At 37.5% G+C, this 15,408-nt stretch overlaps 1 protein-coding gene across 2 annotated transcripts in view; it reads left to right on the top strand.

The window, feature by feature from the left end:
- The first annotated feature begins 784 nt into the window (after nt 1-784).
- Nucleotides 785-15,408, top strand: part of LOC123881018 (transcription factor Sp9) — a 95,748-nt gene continuing 81,124 nt past the window's right edge. For both annotated transcript variants that reach the window (XM_045929537.1, XM_045929533.1), the window contains exon 1: nt 785-1,230. In XM_045929537.1, the coding sequence (XP_045785493.1) occupies nt 1,189-1,230 (42 nt within the window). In that variant the 5' untranslated portion in view covers nt 785-1,188. The remainder of the gene's footprint in view (nt 1,231-15,408) is intronic.

The raw sequence follows: 15,408 nt of genomic DNA, 5'->3' as shown, positions 1-15,408 counted from the left end.
ATTGCTTTTCCCATTACCGCGTGCATTCAATTTAAAGAATAATTTAAACATAAAGCTGTTTTTAATAATAAACCGATGAAAATGGTAGTAATAATTATTATTATAAGGTATTGTGTGGTATTGTCTTACTTTGCTCGCTCTACAAATACGCTACGAAGTGCTACGAAAAAGCGTAGAGCTGCAGTGATAGCTCTACGTCTATTGGCTGACGTCGCGTCGCGTCGTGAGCTTCGTTAGGTAATTTAGGTATGGAAAAATGTCTCGTAGCCTTTGGTATTAGGTACGTTACACGTTCAGCGTGTACTTACTACTTAAATTAAAAGATATGTAATTTTACCTCATGGGTTGCAAGATGCTGTGCTATACGGTGTACCTCACTATAGAGTTCAGAATATAAAAAAGCGGTATCCTAGCGCAAGCTTATCGCTTAGTTGGAGGGGAAGGGGGAATGTTAGTCATGATTAAAATGACTAATATTCTTAAAAAAAAAGTGTACGAAGTCTACAAATCTACACTTGTCCAGTGTGGTGGACTATATGGCCTAAACCACTTTTACTTTGAGAGGAGACCCATGCTCGTAATGGGCTGGCACTGGATGAGATGACGATGGTTATGACTTTAGAATGTAAAATAATGTACCTAGTAGGTACCTATCTTCGAGTTCTTCCCGAGTTTCTTGCTGGTTCTTCTCGGTAGTAACGACATTCCGAACCAGTGGTAGATTGTTTTGACGATTCAAAAGCATTGGTAAAAGTTTACTTGTAGGAGTAGGTTTTACTATTTTCCTACTCAGCTGATTGGTTATCGCCGCTCGTCACGAGATGTCGTTAGGCTCCTGTCGGCAGGATTAGGTCGCGGTGCGCGACGCGGACGGCAGCGCGGCCAAGGCGTAATTGCAGACGGCTATTATCTGGGCGGCGCTCGGCGCGCATGGCGGCCGCGGTGCGAGCGGGATGCACTCGATAATACGTAAAACAAAACGAGGGAGTAATGATGGTAAAAAACGAGCACGCAAATTATAGTGAGAAATGAGGCAGCCGGTAGCGGTGGGGGCTCGTGGGACGGTGGGGCCGGCGTGCGGCAGTCGCGCTCGCTCGGCGCACGCAGACCGCCCGCGCCGCCTGCGCCGCGCCTCGGAGTGCTGTGAGTGAGTGACATGCGCCTGCTCCTCCGCCCTCAGCCAGCGCCATGAGCGGCAAGGGCTCCTCCTCGCCGGACCTGCTCATGAATGTGAGTCCAGCGGCGACGCCACGACACTCACCCACACGACAAGACACACCATGCTGATAACAACCTGACTTAGCTTGAGCCTCACCACCTCACTAACTCATGTCTTACAGTTTTACTAGGTTTGACAATCTTTCCTATAAGACGAAAAAAGTGTTGCAACACAAATCTAGCTAGCTCATAATAATCCATACCTGTGGTGTTGCCAAAAATTATAATAAAAATAGTTGACACCCGCGACTTCGTCATCGTGGATTTAGGTTTTAAATCTCGTAAAAACTCGTTGGTTTTCAGGTTTTTAACTATATTTATGCAAAAAATGACGCCGATCCATTGTTCCGTTGCGGCGTGATTGAAGGACAAACCAACAAACAAACACACTTTCGCCTTTATAATATGGGTAGTGATTTTAACACCAATAAAGAACTCAACTTTAACAGCTGCTAGACACACTAATAACACGATGGCCTTAACGCCGTGATTTCACGGTTTATTGAGTTTAATTTTTAGATGAAATCTCAGTCAAAATAGGCGAGTTTATAAAACGGGCCGTTAGTCACAGGGCCCGGGGGTGTTGTCGATTTAGCACGCACCATAAGCGGAGCCGAAGCCGGTCCCTCGAGCCCTAACCTCTATTACTATTCATGGGCCCTCCCGGGTCGAGTGGCCCCGACGGAGTCATCGTGCTGAAACATTTGAACCTTACTATGTATTTGGAAGATTTCTTCATGCTCTTACTTTTTATGGGATAAACATAGGGCATGACCAAAAGGTTAAGCAGATTTGGAAATGGCAATCTTAACAGGCAGGTAGGTAGGTATACAGGTTACCTATAGACTCTTAAAATGAGAATTCTGTCTTAGCACTACTATTTGATACTGTCACATGTTGATCTATCTACTATGTTTCCTTTTACAAACTTCGTATTATTGGAACACCTACCTACCTACCTGATTTAAACCTAAACCTCTCAAATGACTACTTATTAACTGATGAAATATCCTAAAATCCACACAGTTAGTTATTTATTGTAATGACCATCCCATGAACATTTCCCGTGAAATCGAGAAGTAAGAAAACGATCAGAAACCGGCATTTATTTATATATAAAGGGAAGTTTGTGACGTAAATGTTATTGTTATTACCTAAGAATAGCCCATTACAGTTTGTTCCAAACATTACCGACACCTCGTAAAAACTACCGAAATGTTAATTCAATTAAGCGAAGTCAAATAAATAAAGGTCGGTGGAGTGTTCGGGCCCGTGTCCAATTCTTAATGACACATAGAGCCTCCATCCATTTTCTACTCAATTTCCTTTTCATATTAGTTTAATCTAAAAGCAGGACTACTGGCGCCAAAAATTATGCGGCGACGGCCGTGTCGGGCGCTCCTAATCTGTTTAGTATTGTAGAGCGCTCGGCCCCTTTGTGCGCTGGAAAAAGGAAGAAATTTATGCGTTTCGGCATCGTGTGTGAGTTTTTTGTGGGAATGTAATTAATAATTCGGCGGCAAAACTAACAGTGTTTTCGTTGTAGCGTCGACCGCGTGATTGATGTGTGACGGACGGACAATTAGATCATGAAACGGCCTTAATATCCTTTGTCTTTTGCTTAACGATTTGTTCGGGTATTTTACTAATCGATTTGTATTTTATTTGTGATGGGCCAGGCCGTGGTTATGTGGCTTAATTTGTAAAGACACTTACGTAATGGCAGCCGGAAGAACGTAGTGTCTACTAATTTTTACAAACATATAAGAACATATAATATGTATATCTACAAGTATGTAGGTTGGTATGTCATAGTCATAAAATAAAATAGAATTGCAATTTTATTTCTTATTCACTCCCGTGCTTCAGGTGTAAATACCTACCCATGGCCGTAGCCAGAAAAAAAACACCCTGGCGTAGCCTTCAACTATCAAAATAGCTGTATTTTGATACGAGTTATCAAAATGACTAACTGGTAGTGATAATATTTTACTTTGCGAATTCTTATTATAATTATATATTTCTTCCAAATTTATCTAGATATATAGATAGGTTTCATCTTTGAGATCCCACGAGAAATTAGAGATGTGTAATGCCGGTCGTGCAATTTACTTAGTAGGTACTTACTTAGCAATAGGGTTGACAGTGAACAAATAAACAATTACCTGGTTTGACTTTATAAATATCTACCTAAGTAAAAAAAATGTACCGAAGAAAATTGGCGTGTATAGTTATGAATTTTATGTAAAAATTAATAAATTATTAAAAGAAACATACTGAAACACTTTTTTGTTAGTAATCAGTAATCACCATCAAACTTGTAGAAAGCAATAAAGTATAGCGTCTAAAGCTCGCACAACAGACGGAAACGTTTAAGTGCGGAAACCAGCCCAGAGAGAAGAAGAAGAAGCGCCTAAAGCTGGGATTAAAAGGTACTTAATAATTTTCTTGAATGCCATTAGGTACTGTAGGTATATACCTAATAGTATCTTCATATACTTGAAGTCATAAAAATTAAGGGTAAAAAAAGTGTTGCCTATCAATCCGCACTTGGTCAGCGTGGTGGACTATAACCTAAACCCTTCCCCTAGACTCACCTGCAAAAAGGAATTTGGTCAAAATAGATAAGTTGGATAACCTACCTAATATAGGTAGTTATCTACTCAGGTATTATAATTAAATATTCTCCTGTGCAGCATTTTATTTGTCAGAAAAACTTGTTGATACAATGTAACGACGTTGCTCTACATGGTAATAGTATTAAGATAAATGTTGAAGATTGCAAACTTTACTTCAGCGTGTAGATAAGTGTGTACTTAGTATACTTGCATACTGTCACTTGAAAATCCTTAATTAAGCCTAGAAAAGTTGTTTTATCTTAATAAGATGGTAGCTTGAAACGCGACACGGTCGTTATTGACAGCGGCAATAGATCGATATCCTTCTACAATTATTTAGATAGCAGGATACGGGCAATTGAAGCGAGTCCAGTTGCCTCATATGGAATACCGTTGGCTCGGCCACTCGGCAGTAGCGCGGCAACATTTTACTTGACCACGCGATGTTGTGCCGCGTCTCGTCCGACTTTTTCTCCTCAAATTGCTCTAAAGTGCTTAATGAGCGATGCGTGCAATCGCCGTTTCCCCGTACGTGAGGTTGCTCTTATTTTACATAAATAGTTCAGCTCGAACTAATGCCGATTCTCGGTACTGTAATTGCGCCTGTGACAGGCTTCCGTCGCCTTCGCAGAGGCCGGTGCTCGTACGCCCGAACGCCTGTACACGCCAAACGCCAAACGTCTGCGTCGCCAAATTGCAGTTGTTTTGCATTAATAGCGTAAACGCTGTGCAGTGCGTGCGCTTGCCGCTTTTTATCTATGATATTTATCAATTGTAAATATTTATCAACAACCATAGTACCTATTATTTAATTATAACCTGTCGCTCACTTTTCTGGATTTTAGAGACTATTGCTTTAAAAGTTCAGATCTAACTGAAAACATTCTTCTAAAGACTAAAACGATGACACGATTAGGAAATAAACATTTGGTCACATACATTGCCATTGCGTAAGAATATACCTAAAGGTAATTTTCATAATTGACTACACATTCCACATGTCCGTTGCATTAATTTGCAGCTATCTCAGATGAGGTTCCAACTTGAAATATTTAAGTGGGCAACCCAGTCACGGCATTATATCGCCAATAGCTTGGCAAGCAATTAATTCACTTATTAAACCTCAGATTATAATGGAGATACTTAGAGACTGGTTGGTCAATAGAACGTGACCGAAAGGACCGAAATGCTTAAAATGTTGCAATGTAATAATTCGTTTAGGAATATTTTTGCAATCCATTTTTTTGTAGATTTACTTAGATAATATAAAATGGGATACAGGTATACTTACTAATCTTAATTTACTTACCTACTAGGCGATTGTCCAAGGTAGATACAAACTAGCGACTGTCTAGCGCTAATATTTCTGGATTTATTTCATACTAAGTATTTCGGGACTTTATCATATAAAGAGCAACTGGTAAGTTTCTAGCCGGCTCTTCTCAGTAGAATCTATTTTCCAAACCAGTGTTAGTCTTGACATAATATCCGTATAGGTAAATACATTTTGGAACAAAAACTTTTATAGATACAAACTAGGGATGTAACGGAAGCAGTTTTATCGGAACCGAAGCCGGAATCGGAGTTTTTAAATTTGCTTTCTCGGAATCGGAACCGCAGTCGGAATCGGAATCGGAAGCAGGGTGACATGAGAGAGAATTATTATTTAAGGACAAATAAAACATTATGTAGTATTTTTTTTTATTTTAAGTTTCAGTTGTAACATAAAAGTTTTATGTTTTATGATAAAACATAAAAAATGAACAAAATTGGCATATAAACAACAAGTTTAAATAGAATGAATTTAAACCCGAAGTAGCATGTACTAATCAATTAGTAATTAAATTATACTAACGAACAAAAGCTTTAAAAAAATTAAATCGTATTAATTGACTCTAAAAGTAGCGTATTATATTTGACGAATAAAAGCTTTGAAGCTTTGTCTCCCTCTAATCTGTTTCTTAAGGGGTCGTAGATTAGGCCAGCGCCACTAAAAAGTTGTTCGCTCGCTACCGAGCTTGGTGGACAAGACAAAAATTGACGAGCAATTGATTGCAGGGGCTGGAATTTGGTATTACCATTAACTTTCCACCATAATAGCGGATCATCACTAATACTAATACGTTTTTCTTTATTGAACTCATTTAGTATATTTTTTACGAAGACAAATTTATCAAAAACTGGACTTTTATCAAGTGTGGTATTATTATCGTCTTCTTCATCACTACTTAATAATATGTTTGACAAAACTGATTGCACATTACTACTATGGCTAGTTTCTGCTGGTAATTCCATTCTTGCCCGTTTTTCTACAGGAGCGACAATATTATCAGCCTCGTTTTTAGAAGTATCTGCTGCATCAAATATTGACATTATCTCTGTTTCAATGTTCTGTTTAGCCACTTCATTAAAAAATTTTGTTTTATAACGAGGATCTAAATATGTTGCTATTGCAAAGAAATTGTTTGATTGAAGGTCACTAAATCTAGAATTTAATTGATCGACGGTACTTTTTATTATACTTTTAAATTTTTCATTTGTGTCTTGTTTATTGCCTTCAGTGTGTAATGTATACTTAAGAGTGTGTATAAGTGGAATTACTGATGAGATACTTGTGTTATAAGCCGCAAAAATCAAAACAAATATCTATTTAACCAATGAACGTGTCGTGCTGTCGTGTGCGTTAACAAGTGAAAAAATAATTGACAATTGAGTGCGCGGGTCGGGGGAGGGGCGATTCCCCGCGCGACGCGTATGAACCTGTCGAATCATAACAGTCGGTCGGCACACGCCGCCGCACTCGCCCGCTATCTATGCTTCGACCTCCGATTCACACCTCCGATTAAAAAATGTCGGAGCCGGAGTCGGAACCGAAAGTATAATAGTAATCGGAAGTTCCGACTTAACGGAACCGGAACCGAAGCTCCGTACCATCCCTAATACAAACATGCAAATGGTATTTTGGAGGCTCATTCATTCGCTTTATCCATTGTGTGGTTCTTATTATTAATGTGCCAAATTCAATATGATACTACAAAAGGGTTTATCACTTGAGTTAAATATAAAAAGAGATTCACTTCGCAAAATCAATTTAAGAATAATGTGTTTTCTCGATTACACCATAGAATCTTTTTCATTACCACGAAAGATAAATTAGTTAACGAAACAAAAAGTTATTTCCGAGATATCATCTTGGTTCCCGGCCAATGGTGGGGAAGGTGGCAGTCATTGGTTATGTCAACCCAAACAGGTTGCGACGTCATGCGAGCGAGGTATCATAATTATATTCCAACTGGTTTCTCGATCGGAACAGATGTAGCTGTCTAAATGGATGCTGGGTTTGCTTTATGTTATTGGTTCGCTTGCATGTATAAAATCTCTATGGTAATTGTATTTTCTCTTTAGATTTACGCTAGCTCGGTACCTACCGGCGTGATTTGTACTGTATATTGTGTCTATTCGATAACTTGTAAATATCTTAGTAGGTATTGGTCGCACTACATATTAACATTCTACCTACCTACTTGAAGTATTCATTATAGGTACTTAGGTAGGTAAAGCTTTTTATTGAGACAAATTTTATTATATCATTGAATTTAACGATTAGTTAGACTAGTTGCGGATATTAGGTACCTGCCTACCTACTATAATAATTTAGTGCTTAACCATTAAACGATATAACCTATATAATCATTAGCATAAAACGAATTTAATACCAATTCCTAAAATTATTGTAACTATTTATGGTTAATATTAACGAAATTCTGCTAGGTATTTGTACAAAAATACAATATCAATATTACCTACCTATTTGTCTGTTTGTTTTGCGTCTTGCAAAAACTATTTTAATGATTGAGAATTGAGACCTCATTGAGCCAAAAAGGCTGTTTGAAAACATATTCCTATACATATTCCTTAATCACACTAATATTATAAAGGCGAAAGTTTGTACGTGTGTGTGTGTGTGTGTGTGTGTGTGTGTGTATGTTTGTTACTCCTTCACGCAAAAACTACTGGACGGATTTAGCTGAAATTTAGAATGTAGATAAATTATACCCTGGATTAGCACATAGGCTACTTTTTATCCCGAAAAAAACAAAGAGTTCCCACGGGATTTTTAAAAAACCTTCATCCACGCGAACGAAGTCGCGGGCATCAGCTAGTATTCAATAACACGAAAAACAGGTACTTAGACGTTGAGGTCTCAAGATGCTGGAATGGCGACATCACACCGGAAAGCGCAGCGTTGGAAGACCCTCACTAGGTAGAGGGACGATATCAGACGAATTGTAGGGGGCGCGTGAAAGAGATCTAGATACCTATGTCAAGCAAGTGGACGACTATCGGTTGTTAATGATGACGTTGAATATTATATTTATAGATCAAATTCGCGAAGGTAAAGCCGAGAGGGTAAGCTAGTAAATACTTAATGACAGTTTGTTATTTGCAAAAAATAAGTAACAAGTGTAAATAAAAAATTTATAACACCCGCGACAAGTGAAGGTTATAGTAACTAGAACAGAGCTGATAACTTTCAAACGGCTGAACCGATTTTCTTGGATTATAGCTAAGGACACTCTCGATCAAGCCACTTTTCAAACAAAAAAAAAAACTAAATTAAAATCGGTTCATTAGTTTAAGAGCTACGATGCCACAGACATATACACAGATACACACGTCAAACTTATAACACCCCTCTTTTTGGGACGGGGGTTAAAAATGTAGCTTCATTATTGTAAGCTTTCAGATTGTAGCGACTTAATAACAATAGGTAGGTACCTATCTAAATTTTCCGTCGAAACTAATGTTAAATGCGCGAGCAGATAAAAAAGATGTTTCCTACCCTTTAGAGTGTTTCATTTCCGGGACAAGTCGCTTTGTCGTCGAGCATATTTTATTTTCCCGGATAAATGGGGACATTTCCATAAAACGGCAGTTTGCTTTTTGTGAAGTTTTGTATCTGTCAGTGTTGTCACGTGGCGTTGTCGAGGTTAATGGAAAGTTTTGACTCACTTGTAGACTTTGAGTTATGGACTCAGGCTGTCTTTAGGGTCTTTACACATGGACGACTTTTGGTTGCACATTTACAAATAATCTTTAATGCTATTAGTTTTTAAATGGCGAGACTTGTGATTTTAGTAGATTTTCCTCAATTTCATTTCAATCAAATTTTGTATACCTAAGTAATATGCTTGATGCCTACTCTGTTCTTTGTAGTACTTAATACCTAGTAGGTATAAACTTTATAGGGATTCCTGAAATACTTAGGTGTCAGGGTATCTAAATAATTATTGTACGATATCTTTTTAGGAGTCGGATGTTACAGAACATGTATTTTCTCGCCCCGAATGTTTCCACATCATTGGCTGCCAACTAGCATCCGTACCTAATGCAGATACGAGTAGGTACTTTGATTCTCTCTTATTTGAATAGGTCATTTTGATGAAAGCAATAAAATTGAGTGCTGCGTGTCTCCCTTCGTGGAGTAAGTAGGTATATTATATTTTGAGAATTTTAGTAGTAGAACATTGAGACATGCTTAGAAATCAGGTCAGAATGATCACAAATGAGGAAATATCATTTTCTGAGATGAAGAAGAATATTAGTTGTATGTTGAGTTAAAAAGCTGCCGGACTCCAGAAAAAATAGTAGGTACTATAATAAAACTTAAACCACCTTTCGCGGAAAAGTGCAGTGTCACAGTATAAGGAGATACAGTAGTCCGACGCCTGTAATCTCGTGGTGAATGTCCTGGCATTATTATGGAGATCCCGGGACGCTCATTATTTTTAACGGTTTCTTACCGCACGATTGCTCTGTTTAGACGACTTCGTCGGACCTCTGGTAGGTATGAACATACCATCCTTACTCTGTGACAGTGTTGGTACTTGGTAGTTTTCCCTTCAGATAATAATCAGACGATATCAAACGAGTCGCAGGGAGACGCCAGAATCTGGACACAAGTGGTACAAAATCGTCGAATGGTATGGAAATTCCTTGGAAAAACTCAATGTACAGCTTTGAATGACCATCGGTTGGCACGATAACGAAACACATCAGTTTGATTTAATTCGAAATGTTGGATCGAAGCAGGTTACCTACTTTGCTAAGTTCATGATAATATTATGCACATAGGTGCGAAAACAGACAAATCTGTTTAGCACACAACCGGAATTGTGTGGTGTTGTGTGGCGGTGGTGGTTTTCTGTCTTTTCCTAGTAGTGGGAGGGCGGTCAGTACATATCGCATGTTGCAGTAGGTACGTTGTATCAGACATAGGTATATTTTGTCTGTTTCGGTGCATTATAGCAAATAAGCGTGCTGTCCTTTGCGATTTAATTCCGTTAAAGTTGCATTTTGTATCGGTAGAGTAGATATTTAGTATTGCACTCGTAGGTAAACATAATAATATTATTGGCGAGAAGTGGCCATCAGTGAGGCCCTCTCGCCACTCGCCTCACGCGCCGCGCCCCAAGCGCGACGATTATAATTTCGTCTTCGAGCGCGATCAACATTAAAATGAACCTCCATAAATTTATTAGACATAGTGTCGGCCGACTCGCCTCGGGCTCGCATTATATAAAATATGTCAAGAATCAACCATTATCATACTGAGAATATTCCACTTGCACTATCCAGGTATCCTATACAATATCTATGTCAAGATTTCATGAGATTTGAATTTGAACAAACGTGACTCGCTTCACGATTGATAAAGATATGGCGGAAAAATTGCTGCAAATACACTTGATTGGGATACCTATATACAATATACATGCTCAAAGTAGGTAATTTGGTAATAACACCTCGGTTGTGTTATATTACCTACATCGATTGCTCGTTGTTTTCAAATTAATTCTGTAGGATACCTATATCTAATGTAGGCAAGGTAGCTTATTGTTAAATGATGATGTTAGTTTACGAGTAGATAAGCGATTTATCGTTCCGGTAGGTATCTACGATGCCACGTAGAAGGCGATAAGGGGTATAGGGTTTAATAAAACTGCCAATACCCCTTCTAAGTTAGTCCGCTTCTTTCTTCAAACTTTCTTCAAACATCACTTACCACCAGGTAAGACCGCAGTCAAAGGCTTACTTATAACGGAATAAAGCCTCCGTTTACAAGCTAATTGATGGCCCCTATATCATTTAACTCGTAAACATAACATTTACATACTGCTAGCGCTAAGTTTTATTGGAAGTTGGAACAATCACCTTTATTGATGAAGATAATTTTGCTAGCATTTGGTCTGACCACAATATGTGACCAAATAAATTTCAGAATGCCTAAGAAGTAATCGTCCCGTAAGGCCTTGATCCTAAACAGAGATAAGAATCGCGCGCAGCCACGAGTTATAAAATGTAAATTTATTGCACGATATTTTACATAAATTCAAATTGATCGCTATATATCGACGGGCTTACATTACATCACGTAATTATGCGGCGCACAATTATTATAATTTTCGTATAATCGCTTTCATAAGGACGCGCGAAAAAACAATTTTATAGCGTATTCACGTTGATTTATTGACGTTGTTTAAGATTAATGCCGAAATTATGTGAAGATTTAGTAACCTATTCCATCCTCTGAGCAAAGATAGAATATTGATCAGATATTCGTAATGTTATATAATTATTAAATTATGTATACCTAATACCTGGCGGTTTATTAGAATATTTTAATAGATATTTAATTATGACCGCGAAAAGACAAAATAATGCCTCACTAATAAATACTAAATAAAGCCTCAATAGCTCAACAATTATAGGAGCGGACTGAGATCCGAAAGGTTGGCGGTTCAAACCCTACCCGTTGTACTACTGTCGTTCTACCTACTCCTTTAAAAAAAAAAGTCTATACCTACACTACACAAAAATACTATTTCAAACACAACTATGATTTTCTATTACGTAAAAATTTTCAAAAGAAAAATAAAACCGACTTCAAAAACCAAAAACACTAAAAAGTAGAAAATAATTTTTGTTTAGCTACACATGTAATGTACCTAGGTATGAAGTCGAGCGAGCATATTAAAACAAAATTAGAAATCCAAGAGTGAAGCTCGCCCGACTTCATACCTAGGTACATTACATGTGTAGCTAAACAAAAATTATTTTCTACTTTTTAGTGTTTTTGGTTTTTGAAGTCGGTTTTATTTTCTTTTGAAAAATTTTTATTTCACAATTTTTAGTGGCCCCACTGTACTATAATATGCTATGCCCAGTTAAAACCCTACTGTTTACTAAGCTATTACAGTGATCGCGAGCAATTTGCTCTTATCCATTGAGGAGTTCTGTTCTCCATCTCCGAAGATATTCATCAAATCTTCACCAAATTTATATGGGACCACCTGCACAGTATACCCTTTCAAACAAAAAAAAATTTTTCCAAATCGGTCCAGGGGCCTTTGAGTAATCGGAGAACATACATAAAAAATATAAAAAAAAAAAAAAAAAAGATCCCGACGAATTGAGAACCTCCTCCTTTTTTGGAAGTCGGTTAAAAATAGAATTCCGTGAAAATGATTTAGAGCTGACTATGTACCTACTTAACGGATAAGATTCCGAAGCATAATAAACTTGTAAGTTGTAGGTGAAATTACTGTGAAGAGGATTGTAATTTGCGAATTTATTTGATGTTAATAACTACCTAAGTATATTACGTGCTACGTAATATTTAAGTTTGATGCTCTTTTAAACGATTGTTAGAGCAATGAGTTTAAATTAATAATCGTAATTTAACGTCATTTTAATTTTTTGAACTCGTGAAAAGATCATTAATTTTATAAGTTTGTTAATTATATGTTGAGCATCTGCGTCCACGCGGTCACGGCATCCTTGCTCTCCTCGCATCTAATCAACGGCGATTCATCTAACGAAACGGAGAAATTAATAACAGACTAGCTTCCCAAATCTTACTGCTTCGTGATTTTAATTACAACCTGCACTTTGTGATTTATTGAACACTTGTATTGTGCCGCTGATTTATAAACATGTATAGAACGATGAAGGAATCCATTATCGTCTATTACTTTTGAAAATAAAGGCTGGTAGGTAGATACTTAAACAAAGAAAGTTAAAAGAAATGTTTTTTTTAAATAAAACATAGCTAAACGTTTAGTATAAAAGCTATCTGCTTGTTTAAAAGTCAAAGAATCGTTTATGAAGTAGAGGCTATTAATTATTATGTTGACTTGCGATTAAAGTCCTAAGATTTTCACCAGTATCGCCTACTACGCGTGAAAACGAACACCTTTTCCTCCATAAGTGCTTGTAATTAAATCCAGCGATATTATTATGTCCTTTGCTCCATTTATTCGGTGGTATTATAGTTTCTGATTATAGACTACTTGGGTATTTAAAATTCAGATTGTGGCCGGTAATAAGTGGATGTGGGAGTTCGTTCAGGAAAGTGGATTTAATTGACACGAAGTTTTAAATTTCTAATCAAATAGCACCTCAAATAGGCTTCAGTGGGACATGTTAGGAATTTAATTGATCAGTAATTATACTAGTTATCTAAGTACATCTATGATACGTTAGGTAATTATGATAATACGTAATTACTTACCTACTAATTAGGTTATAGTGTGAGATAAGCCTGGTTACAATTTTATAAAGGTATTATATAGGTACCTACTACACTATATATAGCTACTACTATATATACTATACTATAGATACTATCTATATTAGATAGTTGTATAAAGTTCCCTGAAAAAAAAAACATTAGTATTTATTGACGAATATCTTCCTTCCTATTTAAGTCATGTCAGCAGTTCATTATCAGCAACAGTATAACATTGCCAGCAGGTTTGATTGCAGCAACCCGCACGGCGAAAAATCACAAAACTGTTCTAAAGTACATAGAGATCGTTGGATTCGTCGTTGTTGGTTTCGAGCGTCTGGTAACCCAAACCTAGTGTTAATTTAGCCCTAAATTAGATGATTGACCTTGCGATTAAAATAGCGCCAGTGTTTTGGGTACCATATCCATATTTATGTGGTTAATATTTTTATTCTTAGATTTTAGTTTTGTAACAGAAATTGTAAGTAAATAGTACACAAATAAATTATTAATCCCATAAAAAAATGTAGAAATTCCCATAGCATTGTAAACAAACAATAGTTTTATTGTTTTCTTCCGAGCCCTCGCAGGCAAATCAGCCATATGCTGACTGCTGTGGCAATTGGGCCAAATGACCACCATTCATCACGCTCCCGCAATAACTCCGTTTTTCCGTTTCAAAACTTAAACGACCTTACACTCGACGCGATAAAGCCGTTAAACAATTGCATTTATTTTTAGGGTCCCATGGATAAGATAGTGATGATGAAGATATACTTGATGAAATAAAATCCATATCCATAGGTACTAATAAGTATTGTATTAAATGCGAAAGTGTATCAATCTGTCTGCTAGTTTTTCACAATTAACCGATATTGAGCATTTTGCTACTTACAGAGATACTTTTTTCCCTTAACTGCTTTCCACAAAATACTTACCTAACTACTCCCACGAGATTTTTAAAATTCTTAGACGCGGGCGAGGTCGCGGGCACCATATGTATTGCTCTACCTACCAGCGATATAAGTAAATGTTCCTAGATTCGTTCTACAGTGATCTATATTGTTTTGTTGCACACATCCTAGGTGATCTTTTTATTGGGAGATAATGTTTTTACTCGACTGAACTAGAAGGAGGGCATACCTCTTTGCTAAGGATCGTGACCCACACTATTTATTTATTAATGGTAGGTTTTATGTTATAGAGAACCCTCAAAGAGAAATGCGGTGCTCGCTTAGTCGATTTACTTACAATTTTTTAAAAGTGAAATGCAATATTTTAGGGGGAGGTTGCGGTCGTAATGATGAGCGAGTAAAGTTGCTCTTCCGGTGTGCATTAGGTAATGAAGCGGAATTGGTTTATTAAGGCTCCTCTGTAAGTGTTCCTGGGTGTGAAATGTGTTATATTATACGCCCTAATGCCGACTCACTTCCTGCTTCAGTTTTGCACTTCGAACTACCTAAAAAAAAATTATAATACCTAGGTAAGTACAATTGTATCTAATAATTTGAGTAGGTCCCTAACGTAGGTACCTAACGGTGCCTGATGGTAGATGTTGGAGTTCCAAGGTGCTGGAATGGCGATCTGGCACCGGAAAGCGTTATTTTGGAAGACTCCCCCCACTGGGATGGACGGACGATATCAGGCGAGTCGCAGGAAGCCGCTGGATTCAAACAGCGCAAAACCGTGGCGTGAGGAAATCCCTACAAGAGATCTATGTCCAGCATTCGTAGATGATGATGATGATGATGAAATGAAACTAAAAATCTTTATTTAAATTTAAATTACATCTGAAAACATTACACTCCTTTTTTGGGCAGTCGTATATAAAAAGGCAAAAACCATATGCCGACTACGTACCCAGTTACCTACCCCATAAATACACGTCATCCCCTAGATAAATTTAGAGGAATCAACTCTAATAAGACTAATAACGTTCTAATCACTGGATGACGTCACACATTCTCCCCTGCCTCCAGCTTCCAGTCGAGCGCGAATTAA

The sequence above is a fragment of the Maniola jurtina genome, chromosome 3 (genome assembly GCF_905333055.1).
Source record: "Maniola jurtina chromosome 3, ilManJurt1.1, whole genome shotgun sequence".
Taxonomy (NCBI): Eukaryota; Metazoa; Arthropoda; class Insecta; order Lepidoptera; family Nymphalidae; genus Maniola; species Maniola jurtina.
Note: the sequence above shows the minus strand (reverse complement) of the source record. Positions and strands in the feature narration are given on the sequence as shown.